The 14,405-nt window shown below is 49.1% G+C and overlaps 1 protein-coding gene across 2 annotated transcripts in view; it reads left to right on the top strand.

Moving 5' to 3' along the window:
- The window catches only part of LOC144762422 (cytochrome P450 2K1-like), a 579,377-nt gene that overhangs the window by 499,599 nt on the left and 65,373 nt on the right, over positions 1-14,405 (top strand). For both annotated transcript variants that reach the window (XM_078647602.1, XM_078647603.1), the window contains one exon: positions 724-865. In XM_078647602.1, coding sequence (XP_078503728.1) covers positions 724-865 — 142 coding nt within the window. The remainder of the gene's footprint in view (positions 1-723; positions 866-14,405) is intronic.

Consider the following 14,405-nt stretch of genomic DNA (forward strand, 5'->3'; position numbering starts at 1 on the left):
GCTCCCCAGTTTGAAATAATTGCTCAATAATATTTATAAAGCATAAAACATATTGTATTTAAATTAATGTCATGCTTAGTCTATTGTATTTTGCATTTTTTTTAAACTAAGCAAATGCCAAGAACTTGTGCTGAATTATGCATTTCTATATTTGGCACAAAGCATGGCTCTCAATGACTAAAGAAATTTCCTTTGATACTGAATCATTGGTCCAATTCAAATTTACTATTGAAAATAATTGGACTGAGTGATGATTACAAGAGAGTGGCATCAAGAAATGCATACTTTTGTGATTACAATCTATGGTAAAGTTTCAGAAAACTAAGGGCCATACCTATCAAATAAGGGTAGCTTGAGTGTGAGTATGTCATATGCAGGTCTTTACACTTTACCACCTCTAACAACTGGCCAGAATTGCATTAAATGCACTAGTCAAGGACACACTATCAGCAAGTTACAGGTCATGGGATTTCACTTTCTGTAATGTCATCAGGTCAAAGATCCTGTGACTTGCTGTGATGTCATCCATAGGTTAATGGCTATTGTAATGTCACTTCCACTATCCCTAGCATTTTGATAAATCAACATCCATACACACAACCATAGTGTCTTTAGGAATACCGGACGTCAAGGCGCAGAAGCAAATCTGGGCATAACATTTACTGTGGAACTCAGAATTGATTTGACCAAATACTTTTCATAACATCTTTTTTTAATTCCCAGGGTACTCACATTATTCCACTACTTGAACCTGTGCTCTACGATAAGACTCAGTTTGCAAAGCCTGAAGAGTTTAACCCACAGCATTTTCTTGACTCCGAAGGGATGTTTGTGAAAAATGAAGCATTAATGAACTTTGGAGCAGGTATTATTTCTCAGATTAATATGGTTTCATATTGGTAAATCTTGTTTGTGAACCTTCTACCTTGTATTCAGGAGGTTGTAAATCTTACAGAGGTGTGCTGCTTGCTGTAGGCATAAACAATATATGATATATGAATTAAAACATGGTTAATCTATAGTGAGAGTGATATTTTTCAATTACTAATATATATCACCCGTGATGGTTTTAGCACAGCATTGAACCCTAGAAGATTTCTCATTTAACTGAAGTGGTATCTGTCACCAAGCAGCAACTGAAGTGGTGCCTCAAAATCTTGGATCATCTGATAGGGTGACACTTGTGAAGCATTTATGAGTGAGAGAAAACTGTTTAGATGAATGATGGCTCATGCAGTAGAAGGATCTGAATACAGAGCTATCGGATCGGTGCAGTGTGATGCCCCCAGCAGATTTCTACAAGACAGGTTCACTGCAGAAAGGATTCAAGTGGGTGCAAGTCGTCCCCTATGTCCAAGAGGGAGTCCAGGGTCTTAGATCAGTGTGGCTATTTTTCACATGTTCATGGTCCGACTGAGACAGAAAGTAGGCCCAGACACCAAAATAAAGTGGCCCCATTTATGATACGAGTAGTAAAAAAAGTAGCCTACTATATTTGTAAATCAAGTAACTTTAAACTTTTGTCTGGGTAGTCTGTGAGTGGTAACAAACGGTGAGAATTTGTGTCTGCAGCAAACCAAGCGTTTGTGTGTGTGAGTGTGCAAGAATAGAATGCATGTACATCACATGTAAGAACTACACTTAACATGCTTATATTTATCATCATTAGGTATCTTGATGGTCCTGATGAAAGCTGGATTACACCAGTGGCTGAAACAATAGTTGAAACATGTTGACCAGCGGACGTGGTAGCCATTAGTACTCCATGCAAATGTCTGTTCAGTTTTTAGTCTGCCAAGAGGGCCCTAAGAATACATCTTGTAGTGAGGGCTGAGCCTTGTTATTCACACTGTTATGTTAGCATGGGCTTATTAGAAGTTTAAATACCATTTTCCTTTCTGCTGCTTTTGCACATGACACTGGATATAACTGTTGTTGTAAGTTAGGCTGCGTGAAATGCTTCACATGAGAATGGTTTGTTTTCAACATCCCTAGACTTACATTGTGACTCTAGTCTGCACACTGAGTGCTAAAGCCTCCAAGGTTATCATAGCAAGGTAGCTGTTGTCCGGGCTGATCGGCTCACGTTCTAGCCGTAACATATATGCAGCTGCAAGCCAACGTGATTCTGGTGCCTTTAATAATGCAATGTAAGCATTGATTTCAGACACTTGGAAGAAGCCCGTTTTTCCAGAGAGACAGAGAGCTTTGCAGATCCTGATGTGATTCACACCTGCTGATCTTGGAGGTATGGGGTCCCCCAAACAAGCGTAAGAGACTTTCTAAATTTTATAAAACCTTAGGCATGATTACGATGGCGGGCAGTACACTGTCCGTGCCACCATGGCAATGTGAAAAGACCGCCCCTATGGCTCGCGGTGGCACCGCCGGTCCCATTTCGATGAACCGTGGGGAAAATACACCTGCCGTGGTCGGAATCCATGAAACACCGCCGTGCACGTGCGGAAAAGCTGAAACACCGTCCACGGCAGTCCTATTCGCCGCGGCAAGCCCACAAACCGCCGATACAGCAGCGGAATTTCCGGCAGTGCAATTATGATGGCACCACGGGGCCTGCTTAACGACCGCCTGCTACGGACCGCCACAGATGTCAATAATGATGAATGTGAGCCACGGAGACCGGACCACTGCGGTCTGACCACGGCAGGACTTGGGAAATAGTAATGGCGGTCGAAGGCTACTACAACACAAAACCTACTATTGTAGAAGTGCAACTGGCTCAGCCAACAGAAACAAGTAACACATCCCATTGACAGATGCCCCTGGAACACATAAACTACAAATCCCAGCTCAACATCAACAACACACCTGACATGAATTATCACCTGAAAACACACCCACATAGCTGAGCATAAAAGCAGGCCCTGTCTAATCCACATTCCCCATCAAAACTCCAGAAGCGAAGGGCCCTACCTCATCACACAAACAAAAGACAAACCTCAACACTTCACACAACCACAAACACACCCACACCCCACACATCATCATCACCCCCACCCACAACTGCACTCACAACCACTCAGCACATCACACACCATGGCACAGAAAATGCCAACATTCACTGATGGTGAGTTGTCAGTCATGGTGGATGAGATCATAAGAGTAGAGCCATACATCTTAGGAAGCAAGGTACAACAGACACCAGCAGCTAGACAAAGTCAAATGTGGCAAAGGATAGTGGACAGAGTCAATGCTGTAGGGAAAGTTCCACGCAACAGGAAGGAGATAAGGAAGAGGTGGACTGACCTCAAGAGCAAGGAGAAGAACAGCAAGAACCATGAGCTTGCCAACCGTATTGGCAGTGGACCTCCCATCTCACCAAGAACATTCAATCCATGGGAGGAGAAGGTGCTGGGTATACTGCATCCAGAGAGTTGCACTGGAAATGAGGGTGGATTGGAGTCTGGTAATTACCAACACAATACTGCCATAACACTGCAATGTAGCATCTTGCACAACTGTAAAGCAACTGTTCCTATGCCCACATTTCCTCATGTCCCAAACACTCCCCCCAAACAGGTCCCACAGATCCCACATCAACTCACTCTCATTCAGCACAAATGTACCTAGCAGTATTTTAGTGATGGCACATGTACAGGCAGCCTACACTACAACTCCCACCAGGCCCCCTTATCCCACAGCTGAGTAGGATGCAGCACTACCCCAGAAGTATGTGGCAGCCATTGCATTTGTCCACCTTCACCAAGCAGGTAGGTAGCCATCTTGCCTGGGAGGGCTGTTTGGAGGAGGGAGGCTGTCCCAGCACTCCCACCATGGCCCCTGTCCCACCCCTAAGCAGGATGTAGCACCCCACCCCACCCAGAAGCACTTAGTAGCCATTGCATCACCCTCATCAAAACTACAGGTAGGTAGCCATGTTGCCTGGGAGGGCTGTTTGGGGGGAGGGAGGCCTATCCCAGCTCTCCCACCATGGCCCCTGTCCCACCCCTAAGCAGGATGTAGCACCCCACCCCACCCAGAAGCACTTGATAGCCATTGCATCACCCTCATCAAACTTACAGGAAGGTAGCCATCTTGCCTGGGAGGGCTGTTTGGGTGGGGGGAGGCCTGTCCCAGCACTCCCACCATGGCCCCTGTCCCACCCCTAAGCAAGATGTAGCACCCAACCCAGAAGCACTTGGGAGCCATTGTATCACCCTCATCAGACTTACAGGTACGTAGCCATCTTGCCTGGGAGGGCTGTCTGGGTGGGGGGGAAGCCTGTCCCAGCACTCCCACCATGGCCCCTGTCCCACAGCCTACCAAGATGGAGCACTCCCTCCCACCCCACCCAGGAGCACCTGGAAGCCATTGCACAGTTCACCTTCACCAAACAGGTAGGTAGCCATCTTGCCTGGGAGGGCTGTTTGGGGGAGGGAGGCCTGTCCCAGCACTCCCGCCATGGCCTCTGTCCCACAGCCTACCAAGATGGAGCACTCCCCCCCACCCCACCCAGGAGCACCTGGAAGCCATTGCACAGTTCACCTTCACCAAACAGGTAGTTAGCCATCTTCACAGGCAGGGTGTCGGTGGGTGGGAGGCCTGCGCTATTACTCCCACTATGCCCTCTGTCCCACCCCTAAGCAGGATGTAGCATCCGACCCCACCCAGTAGCACTTGTGAGCCATTGCACCACACTAAACGAACTAACAGGTAGGTATCCATCTTCACAGGCAGGGTGTTTGTGGGTGGGAGGCCTGCACTACTACTACCACCATGCCACCTGTCCCACCCCTAAGCAGGATGTAGCACCCCACCCAGAAGCACCTGGAAGCCATTGCACAGTTCACCTTCACCAAACAGGTAGGTAGCCATCTTCACAGGCCGGGTGTCTGTGGGTGGGAGGCCTGCACTACTACTCCCACCATGCCCCCTGTCCCACCCCTAAGCAGGAAGTAGCACCCCCCCCCACCCAGAAGCACTTGGGAGACATTGCACCACACCAAACAAACAGGTAGGTAGCCATCTTCACAGGCATGGTGTCTGTGGGTGGGAAGCCTGCACTACTGCTCCCACCATGCCCCCTGTCCCACCCCTAAGCAGGATGTGGTACCCCACCCCACCCAGAAGCACTTGGGAGCCATTGCACCACATCAAACGAACTAACAGGTAAGTAGCCGTCTTCACAGGCAGGGTGTTGGTGGGTGGGAGGTCTGCACTACCACGACCACTATGCCCCCTGTCCTACCCCTAAGCAGGATGTAGCACCCCACCCCACCCAGAAGCACCTGGAAGCTATTGCACAGTTCACCTTCACCAAACAGGTAGGTAGCCATCTTGCTTGGGAGGGCTGTTTGGGGGGGAGGCCTGTCCCAGCACTCTCACCATGGCCCCTGTCCCACAGCCTACCAAGATGGAGCACTCCTTCCCACCCCACCCAGGAGCACCTGGAAGCCATTGCACAGTTCACCTTCACCAAACAGGTAGGTAGCCATCTTGCCTGGGAGGGCTGTTTAGGGGGAGGGAGGCCTGTCCCAGCACTCACACCATGGCCCTGTCCCACAGCCTACCAAGATGGAGCACTCCCTCCCACCCCACCCAGGAGCAACTGGAAGCCATTGCACAGTTCACCTTCACCAAACAGGTCGGTGGCCATCTTGCCTGCGAGGGCTATATTGCGTTGGGAAGGCCTGCACTAAAAATCCCACCAGGCCCCCTTGTCCCACAGCTGAGCAGGGCGTAGCACTCCCCACACCACCAAGCATGGGGAACTTCTCACATTGCTATAGTGAAACTTACAGGTAGGTAGCAACCATGTGCAGCATGTTTAGCTTTTCCAAATGCATGTTGCCACATGCCCACAACAGCAATCCAAATCATGTACATGACGACATGTCGGTGTTGTCACACCGTGTGTACAGTGCACCAAATCAAAACTCACAACAGAAACCATGGAGAAGTAAGGTATGTACCTCAACATCATGTCATGGTGCACTGTCTTCTTGCAGATATGCAAAGCCATGCCATTGTCAATCAACTGTTGCATCAAATGTAAAATATATCAGTGTAACATCAACCTTGTGGCGTGCAACTCAATGTCCATATACCTCTATCCAACAGGAGAACGACAACAAACAACACAGGATGATGACAACATGCAGAGCCAGTCCCCACCAACACAACGTGAGCACTCAGATGCATATTCACTCATATTCTTCGACCTGAAATCTGAAGCTGGCCACTCTGGTGTGCCAGGGAATAACATGGCTCAAGCCCTCACCGTCACCACCACCACGGCAACAACTGCCCTGCCACCTGCCACCACAACCTGTGTGGCATCTACCAACTTCCTCTCCACCACCGCAACAACAACTGGCCTGGGACCTGCCACCACAACCTGTGTGTCATCCACCACCATACTCTCAACCATGGCTGCAACTGTGCTGACCCCTGCCACCATGACCTCTGTGGCCTCCAACAACCCCATCACCACTACTGGCTGTAATGGTGCAGAGACATGGGAGGACAGTGCCCTGAATCCCTGGCCACCATTGCAAGAGTCCTTGGTTCCTACCAGGAGAATCATGGATTAATGTGCCAGCTTGCAGAGTCCATGCATGAGAGCCACATGCTGCAGCAGTCTATGGACACACGGATGGGCCAACTGGTCGACATTGTTGGACAGCTAGTGGGTTTGCTGAGGGACAGGCTCCCAGGTACCAATGCAGAACAACCCCCCTCCAGTGGCATGCCTGCCAGGCAGATCAACGAATCAGCCATAGACACAGAGAGGGCTGTGCAGGAGGAGAGGGAGTTCTCAGACACCACTGACCCTGGAGCAAGTGCAGCCCCTGCCAAACGCACCAGGGGCCGTCCGAGAATCCTCAGGGGAGGATCTGGTGGCAGGCCACCATACCAATGCCACACATGGAGCCAGCCATGATGCTACCTTGCTATTCCCCCTTGCATGGACTCTGTAGACTCTGTTAGGCCATGTTGCCAAGTTGAAGGCCTGAGTCTGTTGGAATGTGTGACTCCAGCTTTGTGCACACAACTACATTCATCTCATCCCCCATGACAGACAAACAATGTATATACTCCTCACAATTGTGTACATATTCACTTCACTTGCACAAAACACCCATCACATACCTATGTCTATGTCAGCGCCATGTTTATTTACGTAGGTATAATGACAAATCAGTGTCCATGTAGCACCAGCAGTGAATGTGAAGAGGCCTTGACAGTGTGAAAGAACCTGGAAAGACAGTAGAGAATTACATTCAGTACTCATGTAATGCCATTGCAGCTGAAACACATCAATAGGCATCAATGGTACTTAGACAAGCACACATAACAATGCACAATAAACTCCACACACATCAGCCATCATCTCACACGCAACAATAGCCAGCAGGCAAGAACATCCATGCCTTCACACTGACATCCAAGCCACTCCCTGTCCTACCAAGTCACTTACATTCAAGGGAATACGTTGGCAATTAGCTGTTGACGCAGGTCAACACCTTCCTCTTCACCACTATCCTCATCACTGGAAGTGTGTGGGTTTGCAGGAGGGGGGATCTGCTGCTCTTCCTCCTCATCCAGGATGAGTGGAATGGCTTTGCGCATGGCAAGGTTGTGGAGCATGCAGCATGCCACTACTATCCGGCACACCTTCTGTGGGGAATACAACAGTGCACCTCCACTTTTGTCCAAGCACCGGAATCGGGACTTCAGCAGGCCGAAGGTGCGCTCAATCACACGGCGTGTCCTACCATGTGCCTTGTTGTAGTTGACTTCACCCGGAAATCCTGGATTCCTTATTGGGCTCAGCAGCCAAGGCCGGTTGGAATATACTGAGTTACCTAGGTGTGGCATACACAGAGAAAGTTACTGATACAAACGGTGTTAGAGAACAACATGTCACACACAGCACACTACTTAACTCAGTCTACTCACATACAAGCCATGCATACTCTGGATGCAGGTCTGCCATCAACTGTGGTACCACGCTGCTCCGCAGGATGTAGGAGTCATGGGCAGAACCGGCAAATCTTGCACACACATGGCTGATGATCAAATCAGCTTGGCACACAACCTGGAATGGTAGTGCTTCCTGTTCCTATACACCTGCTCACGTGCCCGGGGTGGTACAAGGCCAATGCGGGTGCAGTCAATGGACCCCACTACATGAGTAATGCGGCCAAGGGCATAAAAACCAGCCTTCACAGCTGGCAAATCTTGTCTACTTGGGAATCTAATGTAATGGTCCTTGTACAGCATTATTGCCGACACAACCTCCCACAGCACCATGCTGAATGTGCATTGCGCCATACCACCAGCAATGCCAACCGTGTATTGGAAAGTGCCTGTAGCAAAAAAATGCACTGTTGCCATGCGCTTCACTGTTGGGGACAGGGCAGTTGGATATGTCCATTGAGGTGTCAGATGGGGCTCCAACTGATCACGCAGCTATTGCAGTGTTGTGCGATCAAGACAGAGCTTCCTGATGACATCCACTTCCTCCATGTCTGCCAGCACTGTGAAAGGAAGGTGCACATTTGGTTGTCGCCTATATGACAAGGTAGAGGAATAATGTTAACCTGATAATGCTATGACATGTGTCAAACATATCACATATTAACTTATGCGGCACAAACAATTAAGGCACTTCAACCGTCCATGAATCCACAACTCCAATGCAGGTACACATTGAACACATGTCGGGTTCTACAAATGTCATGTTGCACATACTGACTAAGTCTAAAACACATTAGGACGTCGTGAATGGCACACCAGTGCATCTTGTGTACCAGGCCCTATGAGTGGGTGACACAGCAAATGTATGATCCAGCTACACTGCTGGTGAACATGTAGCTGCGTTGCTTGCCGCACCTTGCTGATCAACTTGCACAGACCACCAGTGTTCATCACAATGTAAACAGAGTGTGTAAGCAGAGCCTATGTACTACATCATTCATATATGTGTGCACATCAAAATTCCAGCAGTATTTGTCCATGCAATCATGTGTGTGGACTGATTGTCTCTCTCACATAGTGATTACATGGTAGACATTGTACCATATGACAGAAGCAAGAGATGTACATGCACACACATTTTATAGCTGACAGTAGTAAGTGCATGTCAAGGCCTTTCACTTTGCGCACACACATAACATGTGTAGGTATCAGTGAGTTGTCTGTCACATAAGCATTCATATTGAGATACAAGTGCTAGAAGACACCGTGCTGCCATCTGGACCAGGAATAAAGTTGCTGACTCACATTGCTAGTGCATACAGTGTCCATATGTGCGGTAGGCGTGCACCGCATCCGTGGGTCAGCTCATTGGACATACTTGTAAGATGCAACCATGGGCGTCCGCAGAAATGTTTCCAGGGGGGGCTAATTCTTTACTTCATCACCACCCCCCTTGTACCCTTCTCCCCTCTGCCTTGCACCCTTCTCCCCACTCCCTTCTCCTCTCTGCCTTGCACCCTTCTCCTCTCAGCCTTGCACCCTTCTCCCCACTGCCTTGTAACCTTCTCCTCTCTGCCTTGCTCCCTTCTCCTCTCTGCCTTGCTCCCTTCTCCTCTCTGCTTTGTACCCTTCTCCCCACTGCCTTGCACCCTTCTCCTCTCTACCTTGCACCCTTCTCCTCTCTGCCTTGCACCCTTCTCGGCCATCCCCTTGCAACCTTCTCCCCACTGCCTTGCACCCTTCTCCCCACTGCCTTGCACCCTTCTCCCCTCTGACTTGCACCCTTCTCCCCTCTGACTTGCACCCTTCTCCCCACTGCCCTGCACCCTTCTCCTCTCTGCCTTGCACCCTTCTCCTCTCTGCCTTGCACCTTTCTCCACACTGCCTTGCACCATTCTCCTCTCTGCCTGGCACCCTTCTCCTCTCTGCCTGGCACCCTTCTCCTCCATACCTTGCACCCTTCTCCCCACTGCCTTGCACCCTTCTCCCCTCTGCCTTGCACCCTTCTCGGCCATCCCCTTGCATCCTTCTCCCCGCTGCCTTGCACCCTTCTCCCCTCTACCTTGCACCCTTCTCCCCACTGCCTTGCACCCTTCTCCCTTCTGCCTTGCACCCTTCTCCCCACTGCCTTGCACCCTTCTCCCCTCTACCTTGCACCCTTCTCCCCACTGCCTTGCACCCTTCTCCCCACTGCCTTGCACCCTTCTCCTCTCTACCTTGCACCCTTCTCCTCTCTACCTTGCACCCTTCTCCTCTCTGCTTTGAACCATTCTCCCCTCTACCTTGCACCCTTCTCGGCCACCCTCTTGCACCCTTTCCACCCAATGGAGGGGGCTGCCACCTGGAACAATGGCACCATTTCAAAAACATGATGGACCAGGGCAGGCCCTGACTGGGCCCACACCGGATGCACTGGCGATCCGGGGGGAAGGTGCCCACCCTTGACCACCCCTGCGGACCCCCATGGATGCAACATAGCGGTAGCGACCGCCTGGCCTCCGCGTTGTGACACCGCCAATGCCATTGCAGCCAATGGCAGCCGCGATCGCGGTGGTGTGATGCAACATTTGAATCGCGGTAGGCGTGCACCGCATTCGCGGGTCAGCTCATTGGACATACTTGAAAGATGCCAGCCAGCCAGCCCAATTACAGTAGCTGGCTATCACTGGAACAACCCCAGGGGTCTATAAATGTCTGTGATAGCCCAACAGATCTCACATGCCTCAGACACTGCTGACTGCCATTACTCCACAGCAACTGATTGTTTCTCAGATACCTGGATACTGTGATGTCGAGGACGGAGAAAGTAAGGGCCAGTCCCTTCACCACGGAGGAGCTTGAGGTTCTGGTGGACGAGGTCCTTGGACAGTATGGCCGGCTTTTTGGTGCGCCAGGTGTACTGGTAATTGTGACTGAATACAAGTGTGATGCAGCTCAGGATGTTGAGGAAAATGAAATTTTGCTAGGCCAATATGTCCCCTGCGTGTACCCTGCGTTTAGTGTATGTGCATATGTCACCCATGCATTTTCCCGTAGTGGCCTGAATTACAAGGCCTCTGCAATTACGTCCTGCATTAGGATGCCAGTCATCAAGTCTCCCATGTAAGAAACGTTAGGTTAGCATTAAGGCCCATGTGTATTGCATTGTGCACTTTTAATATCGAGATGAACCCATTATGTGGCTCAGTCTGAACCAGTCTTTGAATTAGGGTTTTCATGGCTCAGACACTCTGAGAGCTACAGTTACGTATCCCTGACCTCGCATACTTCTGGCTCAGCTGAAAGAAGCCCAGCAAGGGGTGCCAAGACAGTGTTTTGCATTACAGTTATCTGCTTGCTCTACAGAATCACATTCCTGCCTGGTGAAGAAGGTAAACAGAACCCGTCTGCAGAGATAGGGCCCAGCCTTTCTGTCTCCGTTTAAGTGATTTACAGAACTCGCATCCATAGAAAGCCCACGGCCCCCACGCAATGAACGAAGAAATATATGCCCTCTCTGGCTCTTAGTGATGAGCGACCTTTGCTTCAGACAATACATTCCCTGACTTAAGATATCAGATAATACCAGACGTGCCGGTCGCTTTGACACCGAAGGCCTCCCTACTAGACTGAAAGTCAGCTCTTCCCCCAGTTACACGTCAATTGCACGTCATGATCAAGTTGCGCACACAAGTAGGGCAAAGTTCCAGCTGGCTATGCAACTCCTCCTCTACATATCCACCCACCTATGACTCACCTATGACTCATCAAGTGTACACCCTCATGCACGCCCACATGTTCTTATCTCTCTTTCTCTTGCTCTGCCTCGAGCGCTCCTCCCTATGTACAAGATTAAATGTATAAATATGTATTCTGTAAATAATGTTTAGAAGACCCTTCCTGAACCTCAGTGGTGATGGAACAGACTCTCCCTTAACTCGAGTTATTGGAATAAAGCCCTTTAATTCGGACATCACGGACTCTGCCTCTCATTTAATGCATGATGCTTTGTTTATGTCTAGAAATTATGACAGGGTAATATTTTATTTACCACATTAATGGCGCCCGAATAGGAACTAATTCCTTTCCCCACGCGCCGGTGGTGTAGGTCCAGCCCTTGCCCCCTGCTACAGCCGTGACGGATTCCAAAGTGCACACGCCGTCGGGATTTCCCGCTTACTCCCTCAGGCCCACGGAGGAGGACGGACTGCGACCAGGCATCCATACGAGGCGGTGAGGATCGCGGATCATCCCATCCAGAGCCTAGCCCGTGAGAGAGCAAGGTCCGAGGTCTCCAGAGGTCCACCTGTTTCCAAGGCGCATGCGCAGTATCAAGTTTCCGAGGCCTTCAAGTTCTGCTTCCCGGTGAGTACCACTATGGGGAACGCATACAGTTTTCAAGACGGGTTCATTTTATGTGAACACGGTAAAGACGGGTTCATTTATTTGAACACGGTAAAGACGGGTCCACGGTAAACGTGGGCACGGTAAAGACGTGTCCGTTCACACGAACACGGTAAAGACGGGTCCACGGTAAAACGTGGGCACGGTAAAGACGTGTCTCATTTATGAGACCGGTATGGTTGTGCTGTATTACAGTGCACAGTTAATTGTTTTCAAGTACATGTGTAACTCTCTGTATCAGTTTAGACTGTATCTGTTTTAGTGGTTGAGTGTTTTAATGTGAATGATTGTTTAGTCAGTCTAGTTTTGTGTATATTGTGTTTTCATTGTGGTGGTTTCAACATGCCACTGTTTTCGAAATTGCGTCAGATAGGGACCAGGAAAGGTATACAAGAAGAGTCAGTTAACATCCCGCCTAGAGATACACCTGGTCATTATATGTATAATAAACACGGGCTAGATGCCATTTTGTTTTTAGACTTATGGGTAGATTACACGAAGGATTTAGAGGAGAAGTATAGATGGCCTGTCTCGGGGACATGGGATTCTGAATGCATTATGAGAGTAGAGGAAGCGCTATGGAAAAAGAAGGCAAGACCCTCTCAGAAAGATGCCATTGAGTTATGGCGCAAAGAGTCACATAGGAGAACAGAGAAAGAATTCAATAAAGTAGAGAGAACTAAACAAGCAGCGGAAAAAGCCAAAGAAAAAGAACTGCGGGAGGAGGGGGAACGGGTCAAAACAGAACAGACTGATAGAGAAAGAAATGCCGTTATTACTGGTATTTATCCCGTCCTCGCAGAAGAACTAGCTAGAGTGACCACTTCAGAAAGACCTAGTAGGTCGCGAACGCCACCACCTGTACCACACAGAGCACGTAGAATAAAGCCGACAGCATCCGAGGCGTTCATTTCCTCGTATCTAGACGAGCCCCTACCAGACTACGTTAACGCAGGTTTCCCTCCGCCACCAACAGCGGATCAGCTCCAGCAACAACTCGTAAAAGACGACGTAGGTCCCGGGGCAGTAGGAGGTGCGCCTCCTGTAGAAGTAACAATTCCCCATTGTATATACGATCCAGAACCAGGAAAAGGTTCAATGCTTGTGATATCACTAAGACTAAGACGAGCCGTCGCGTATTTGGACACCTTGCCAGACATGAAAGAACACCTAGATAAAATGTATCGTTTCATCAGAACGGGAAAGGGCCCCGATAGCATAGCACAAGCCATGTTACACAGAAAGATAGGGGTTAAGAACTATATCCTCAGTTTTATTATTAGCTGCATGATCAGGGAACAAGATGATGGAGACGAAGACGTAAAGTCTGGTCTGATAGAATGGAGTGACCACATAGACGCCGGTCGACATGATAAACAGGGACAGACAGATAGCATGATGAAGAAACTTCGAAAGGAGATACTAGAAAAGCATAGAGTAGGGTCTGACGAGAAGAATGAGTCATCATCGGAAGAGGTAGATGAGCCTAGGGACAAAATGAATTATGTAGGTAATGCACAACAGTTTGACAGACCCAAGTGCCTCGACCACCGTAAACACAGATATTCGCTTGAAAATGTATTCCAAGCTACTGAAAAGGCACTGTACCGACGGATAAAGAGCGAACGACCTCACACACCGCACGAAATGGAGTTGGCCCGGTCAGCCACCCAGTGGGTTTCCAATTCCAATATATATAGCAAGGATATAGTGGCTCAGACTTTTTTGAGCCTTCCACCGAACGAACAGCGTTTGGCTGGTATTTACATGGTCCAACACTTGATAACGTTGTATGAGACTCAATATTCCGATCCTGGTCACTTATATAAATTATTAGACGACATCTTACTAGAAAGATGGACAGGTCTCGGTACTGAATTAATTAATGTTATCCTGGACCAACGACATAAGTACATAAATAGTTTGACCACATGCATGCTTCCAACCTCACATCACGACAGAAATACCCCACACGTAGACAGACAGAACCCCCTAGGAGAAGTACATCCCGTCAAAAATGCGGACAATGTGTTAGAACGGGTGTATGTATACACCCCCTTAACGAAACTAGAAATATT

The sequence above is a fragment of the Lissotriton helveticus genome, chromosome 6 (genome assembly GCF_964261635.1).
Source record: "Lissotriton helveticus chromosome 6, aLisHel1.1, whole genome shotgun sequence".
In the NCBI taxonomy this organism is placed as follows: Eukaryota; Metazoa; Chordata; class Amphibia; order Caudata; family Salamandridae; genus Lissotriton; species Lissotriton helveticus.